The sequence below is a fragment of the Myodes glareolus genome, chromosome 22 (assembly GCF_982192425.1).
Source record: "Myodes glareolus chromosome 22, mMyoGla1.1, whole genome shotgun sequence".
Lineage (NCBI taxonomy): Eukaryota > Metazoa > Chordata > Mammalia > Rodentia > Cricetidae > Myodes > Myodes glareolus.
This window is the reverse complement of record NC_142047.1, coordinates 26283525-26291233: the sequence shown is the minus strand read 5'-3', so window position 1 is coordinate 26291233 and position 7709 is coordinate 26283525. Positions and strand designations below refer to the sequence as shown.

Sequence of the window (7709 nt, the reverse complement as noted above, 5' to 3'; positions counted from 1 at the left end):
CAGAATTCAATCACATACTAAAGACCAGCTGAGATAGCCAGCCTCATGCACTGAACAACTTACTGGTTACTTGGACTTCCTATTGGCAGACAGTTATTATTGGACTAACTGAACTATAGCTTGTAAGACACTCTAATAAATCCCCTTTATGTATATTCATTCTGTCAGTTCTGTTCCCCTAGAAAACCCTTACTAATAGAATAATCTAGGAAACTTATAAAAGAAAGCATTAAATTTGACTTATGATTTCAAAGGGTTAGAGTCTAGGATGCTGGAGTGAAGAAACAGCTGAGTGCTCACATCTTGATATACAACCGAAGACAGAAAGAGAGAGCACTTGAAATTGTAGGAGTCTTTTTAAGCTCAAAACCAACCCCATTGACATACTTCCTCCAGCAAGGCCACCCATCCTCATCCTTTCTGAACAGTTCCACCAGATGGGCATGAAGAACTCAAATATATAAGACTATGAGGGTCATTCTCATTCAAACCATCACAATTACTAAGATGACAATAACAACATATGATTGTGTAATAAATGCCCTGACAAGTGCACTACACAGTGGCATCCTTCATAAATCTGAGCTATGGAATTTGTAGAAGGGCTCCAGACATTTCTGTTTGCACAAAATGTCCCCATATCTTGGAAACTGTACCTAAGGATATATTCTATTGGTAAAGAGCACTAAAAAAGGAAAAAGTAACAGGTGTCCAAGTAAGTCCCTGATTTATTGCCCACTGTACCTGAGTGAAAATTGGAAGCACCTTGATGATGGTCACCTTTTGAACAACTTCATTCTGTGAAAGGAAGGACACTGTATGTGGATGCGATATAGCTAAGAAGTGGTAGATAGTGAAAGCATTGAGATATTTAAAGGTTCTGTGCCTTAAGTGTCTTCTCGGGACATCTCTGTGATGTGGAAGGCAAAATGATACAGTGTATGATTTAACACAAAAAAATCTGGTAAGTGGTGCGGGAGAATTATCTGTATTCTGTCAATCATTTATTTTAATAAAACGCTGATTGGCCAGGCAGGAAGTATAGGCGGGTCAACCAGACAGGAAGTAGAGGCAGAGTAATGAGAATAGGATAAGGCTAGGGAGGAGAAAAGTTCCTCAGCCACTCCTGCGCAGATCACTGAAGAGGCAGCATGTAACTTGCCCAGCTGAGAAAGGTACGGAGCCATTATGGCTAACATAGATGAGAATAATGGGTTAATATAAGTTATAAGAGTTAACAAGAAGCCTGACCTAATGGGCCAATCAGTTTATAACCTTATGGAGTCCTGTGTGTAATTTCTCTTTGGGATTTGCCGGCTGTTGGGGTACCGGGCGGGACGGAAACCCCAACAAGCCGGCCCTCATGCTACAGGTAAGTTATATTCTATAATTTGTTTATTAGATTACTATCACTGTTTTATATTAAAAACAGGAAAAAAATTTAAAAAATTAAAAAATAAAAAAAAACAGGAAAATGGGGCTAGGGAGATGGCTCCATAGGTAAAATACACGTGGTGAAAACATGCAGACCTGCACCTGACTTCTTAGAGCCCCATCACACGGTAGACATGGTAACACAATCCCAATACTACTATAGTGTGATAGGAGGTAGCCAGGTTCCCTGGGAGCTCACAGGGCAGACCACCTAGTGTATACAACAGCAAACAAGAAACCCTGCCTCCAGCCAGGTGGAAGATGAGGACCAACACCTCTTCCAGGTGTGTTTTGATACATATGCACCCACATTCATGCATGAACACCCACATGTAAATTTTTAAAAAAGGTTAGGAAGTAGTCTGTTCAAAAGTATGTTTAGGGGATAGTTCTAAAATGAAAGGTAAATTCTAGTTCTGCATAGCTTTATTATGATGAACCATTTTCTTTGACTAGATTTTGCTGATACCAACAACTTTAAGTACTACAATGAAGATGAGCGTTCCATGAAATTCTATGTGCTGAACTAAACCAATAGCATTTATTGGGCTGTGGGGGAGTGAAAGCATAGTTGTATACAGCACTAAATGTGAGACACATAAGAGATCACACCCTAGAGCAAAGGAGGCAGGGACTGCAAGACCATGCTCAGACACATATTAATGGCCGGTGAAACATTGTGGGGCATTTTTCTCAGGAGAGACATATTAACAGTGGGGCAGATCAACTGGTAAAGCTGAAGCTCTAAGTTGGCTCGCCAACATCTTGGAATGTGGACACTGAAGCTCGCACCTGTAGTCCCAAACTTGGAATACGAAAACAGGAGGATTATAAGCTGGAGATCATCTGTGGCCTTGGATATAGATGGCCTTTGATATAGACAAAAGAATCTGTCCTTTAGAGGGAAAAGAACTGCTTTGCTTTTCCGCCTTCTCTGATGCCCAAGGGAAAGGTAGCTTATAGCCATAAACAATAATACTCATGTCTAAATATGGCAACAAACAAGAGACATGAGACTCCGGTATCACTGCACATATTCAAGAGCACCTGACCCTGTGACAGACTGCACTTTGGGCTTTCTTGTTATGTGGAGGGAATAATCACCCACTTGCTTAAACTACTCCAGGCTGAATTTTGTGTTTCTTGTAGCCCATTATGTTTTCTAACTAATGTTCCCAGAAGAACATGCCAGGGACTGCTTCTCCTCATCTGTTTGGAAAGGAAAAGGTAAAACTTATTGCAGAATTGGTGTGTGGCCAGCAAAATTTCTGGGACTTCCAAGCAAAGCACACTCTCCTTCCTTCTGGGCTCTGGGCCAGTTTGTCATGCAAAAGGTGATGGGCTATGCCTTGTACACGGGGAGCTAAAAGAGACAGGGTATATAAACAAGCTGCCTACAATAATGGAAGAATGTCATCCAAGGCATTTGACATTCCCTGTACAGTTTGAGAAACTGATAAAATCGTAATTGTAAAAAAAGACATGCCGTATTGCCAATCCATCGCTGCATCTCGTGTGCAGTCTGGCACATATGTCTTATAGCTCAGCACAAGCAGCAGAAGGAATGAACAAAAAGAAAAGAGCAATTTCCCCACCGTAAATTGGAAAGTCTGCCAACCAGCTAAGTGATCCGCCATCAATCAGTGTTAAATTCTCCTTAGCTGCAGAAAATTCAAGGGCTAACTATTACTGAGAGATTTCCCACAGTGACTAATGGTAGATGACAAACACATTTAAAATCTGCATAGACCAGCACGAGTTTAAGATGTAACATGAATAATAAATAACTTTAAAGAAAAATCCTAACATGTGAAATAAGACACAATCTTTTTCAACATAAATTACAGAGAAGATTATAGTTCCAGAAAGGTATTTGCAAAATGACCAAAACAAAGTCAAATGTGTAATTCATTCAGAGGGCAACTACATTTGATGATTTTGCACATAAACAGATCTTGAAAGGGTTAGACAGAAAGGCTATCAAACACTGGTCACCAGGTTGTAACTGGGAGGAAAATCTCTGGTCTTTCATCAGTTATAAGTGGCTGTCAGTGAGGGGATTTCAGACAGACTCAAATGCAACAAGACAGGCTTTCTATTTTCCAAGACATATTAACAGTTCTTTGTAAGACAAATTAGTAAAGGCTCTTCAATCTCAAACCATGCTGAGGTACAAGCACAGAAGAAAAACACCACCGTAGTTAGAGGATAAATGCTAGAAGGTATAAATAATCGTAAATGTATGGTGTGTTAGTGCTCAGAAAACAAACAAATACAAAAAAAGCATTGGGTCAGAAACATAGGTTCAATTCATGGCCCGAGATGGATCAGCAGGTAACTTGTGATGTGAAAATCAGAGGACCTGGGTTCAGATCCCCTGTACCCTAGTAAAAAGCCAAACATGGCAGCGTATATACTCTGAGCCATAACCAAATCTATCCATTTGAGGGACTGCCTGGTCAGCCAGGCTAACTGAAATGCTGAGCTCTGGGTTCATGTAACATGAGGACCTGCTCGTTTGGGTTTCTGTCCTACCAAGTTCCCACAGCCGGCAAGTCCCAAAGAAAAATCACACAGAGGTCTCCATAAGTTTTAAACTGAATGGCCCATTAGCTCAGGCTTCGTATTAGCTCTTATAATATATATTAACCCATTATTCTTATTTATGTTAGCCACATGACTCAGTAACCTTTTCAGAGGGGCAGATCACATCCTGCTTTTTTGGTGTATGGGCCAGGACTGGGGAGGAATGGACTTCCTCCTTCCCAGAATTCTCCTGTTCTCATTGCCCCACCTTTACTTCCTGTCTGGTTGTCCCACCTATACTTCCTGCCTAGCCAATCAGCATTTACTTAAAACACGATCGAAGGAATACAGATAATTCTCCTGCACCTCTACCCCCTCTTTTTTTTAAAAAAAAAAACAAAGGAAAATATCCATAGCCCATTTTTTAGGAATGTGTGCATAGTATTCCAGGCTACTTCTAGCTGGTTGGGGGCTCTGATAAACTTATGGGGACCTAAAGAAAATTTAGAGTTATGATCAAGTCCTGTGAGTTTTGATCATCTCAGGAAGTATCTTGAATCTGTTCTGGATGGAGAACTCAGACATCTGGGCCATATTTTCCTATCAGAGATTTCTCAGGTGGTCTTCCTTGATCAAACCTGATTTTTCTTAACTCAAAATGAATCCACAGCCTCTCATTTCCTGTGGAAACAAAAGCAAAAAATCTCTTCTCCAAAGTAACATATCTTTTGACTTCAATTTTAAAGTCAAGGTATTTTCAAAATACCTATCTTGGATTAATTCAGCAGCATTTATACACAAATATCTTTTAGAAGCTGTTGCTCCTTCCTCAGAATTCAAACAATTCAAAGAGAGCATAATAACATACAGTATCAAGATTCTCTGTGGATTTTTCATCTTTAAATGGCTTTATTTTAACCTCTATTTTATTTTATTTTTACTTTTTGGCTTTGTGAGACAGGGTTTCTGTATAACTTTGTCCTGGAATAACTCTGTAGACAAGGCTGTCCTTGAACTCACAGAGATTCACCTGTCTCTGCCTCCCAAGTGCTGGGATTAAAGGTGTGATAACACACCTTCAACTCACAGAGACCTGTCAGCCTCTGCCTCCCAAGTTTTTGGGTTAAAGGTGTGTACCACCACACCCAAAGACTCTCTTTCTTTCTTTTTTATTTTAAGGAGTTTAACCCTTAGCCTGCATATATTTTTAACACACTGTAAGTCATTTAGAGGTTTCTTTGTCTTTGAATCTCTATTTACCGTATATCTCTCTCTTTTTCTGACTACATGAGTCTTTAATTTGCTTAGCAATATGGGTAGGCTTAAAGCTGTGGCTTTGAGGGCTTGATTCAGCTCATTCCTTTTATTTATGAAATGTCAGCCTTATGGCAGAGATACTGGTCAGAGCCATGTTTGTTGCCACAATTCTATGGTGTTTCAAGATCCCTGCCTACAAGCAAGCTGCAGCAGTGTGCTTACAAACCACACTCAAATGCTCCATAGTTGGACTGCCTGCCTGAAAGAGTCAGAGTTTGTCTGGCAGGATGGCCCAGAAAGCCAGCCTTTTAAAATAGCGAGGCTTTTTTTCCTGCGATGGCTGAAAACCAAAAAGCAGAGGTCAGCTTTTTATTAACACTATTTAAGTGTTTTGTGGTAGGATCTCTTAAAGAGCTGCAGAGTTTTACAGCTAAAGCTGAGTCAGGAAGCCTCTTTTAGATGAGAGCATTTGCTTGCCTCTAGCAAGCAGGGCAGACCTGAGAAATTGCTGCTACCAAGAAGCCATGCTTTACTCTATTATTTTATGCCCAGAATTACTTCCCAAGCTCTCTCAGGCTTTATGTGGATGCAGTTGTCCATGTAAACACTATTCTGTAGTATGGGGGCCTTCTTTGATTGGCCCATTAGCTCAGGCTTTGTATTAGCTCTTAGAGCTTCTATTAACCCATTATCCTTATCTATGTTAACCACATGGCTCAGTACCTTTTACAGTGGGGCATGTCACATCCTGCTTCTTCTGTGGTCTGGGCAGGACAGAAACCCCAACAAACAGCAGGCCTGTCATACTACAGGTTCTATCTAGATGACCAAAACCCCATCTCAGGGAATCAAAAGCTGTTTCTTTGACACTATATACTTTTATATATGTTAATGCTATGGTGAAATGCTCCCTAGTGCCAAAGGTTCATGTCAATGTTTATAACTGAGCAATCACTCATTGTGCTTTTCTCATGTTTTAATGGCACTTAAAGAGTCCATCCTTTGTAATCCATCCTTCTTCCTTAGGTATTTATCATTGTTACATTGTTAAATGGTGACTTGTTCCATAGTTTTTGTATTTGTGTTTGATGCACTTTTTTTTAGAACTTTCAAATGAATTTTATTTCTTTTGTTATGCTATATTAAATTAACAAAGCGTTTCCGTGACAAGTTTGTTTGGAGACAACTCTGCATTATGATATCTTAGATAATTACTTATTCCACTCTTTTGGGGTAACTCTGCCAACAGGAGACAGGTTCCATTCTACCCCCATCTGTGTTGTATAAAACACATATCCAACAAAACAGAAAGTGGATCCACTAATTAGCATCATATTGCCGTATTTGTCATGAAAATCTGAAGAGGGCTTTGTGTGGCCCTGTCTTGCCACAACTTGCTGAATGCTTTGAATCTTGAGATGGTTTAGTGCATATCTGGCCAAGGGAACCATCATGACGTGTGATGTGATTACTATTGATTGTAGCAATGGGTCTATTTCTAGAGACCTGGCTGATGGCTCAAAACTAAGAGACAGCAATCTGCAGAGACTCTCAACTGCAGATGCTCTCCTCCAAAGATGTGACTCAGTTTCCAGCTACACCACAGGCACAATCCAGAAGCTTGATGCACATTTTTAACATGATAGATACAGTGTGTTGTTCCGCTAAGTGTTATGGAAAAAAATCAGTCTTGTAGCAGTGGCATTTCATGTCTTCAATTATTTCTTTTCTTGAAATTAAAAACAAAATGATGGAAAGCAATAGAAGATACCTAAGGTTGACATCTTCCACAGGTTATCACCTTCCACAGGTGATACACACATATAACACAGACTTGAGAGAGAGAGAGAGAGAGAGAGAGAGAGAGAGAGAGAGAGAGAATGGAGAGGAAGGGAGGAAGGAAGGGAGGGACAGAAAATACAAGAGATTCTATAACCAAACTTGCTCTCTCAGTTTCCTTACAGGTTTCGTTTAAATAACTAACTAATCTCATGACACACTTATGATGGGCAATAAATGTATCACGCAGAATATTCTTTGCAAATGCAAAGATTTGCACATACATTAGTTTGGATTATTTGTTCTCTTATTTGATTTCAATCTATAGTTAAGTGCCTATATTTCAGAAGCAAAGCACTGGGAGAAAGAAATCAAGATGCCCTTTGCCCTCCTCAATTTTGATAAAGCATTTAGATGATCAAAGCAAACTTGTTGTGGGACTTTGAGGTTTTTTTTTTTTTTGAAGGTGTCTAAACAAGCAGACAGGTAAAAAGCAATTTTTTAATCATAAAAACTGTATTTTGTTAATTCATTTTCCAAATATTAGCACAGTCAATCTTCAATTATGCCCCAGTTTTCACAGGTGTGCCGAGAGAGATAACTATTTTTCACTGATTGGATTTTAATTGTTATTATCAACAAGAGTTTGAAATCTTCTGACAAATATTTCCATATATGAGTTTTTGAATCATTCCTGTGTAACATTCTCATGT

General features: G+C 39.5%; 1 protein-coding gene across 1 annotated transcript; it reads right to left on the bottom strand.

The window, feature by feature from the left end:
* Positions 1-6358: 6358 nt before the first annotated feature.
* LOC125399282 (cytochrome c oxidase subunit 7B2, mitochondrial-like) lies at positions 6359-6831 on the bottom strand. Its single transcript, XM_048432766.3, has one exon. It carries the CDS (start codon positions 6669-6671, stop codon positions 6429-6431), a length of 243 nt encoding a protein of 80 aa, XP_048288723.3. The 5' UTR covers positions 6672-6831; the 3' UTR covers positions 6359-6428.
* Between the last annotated feature and the right edge of the window lie 878 nt (positions 6832-7709).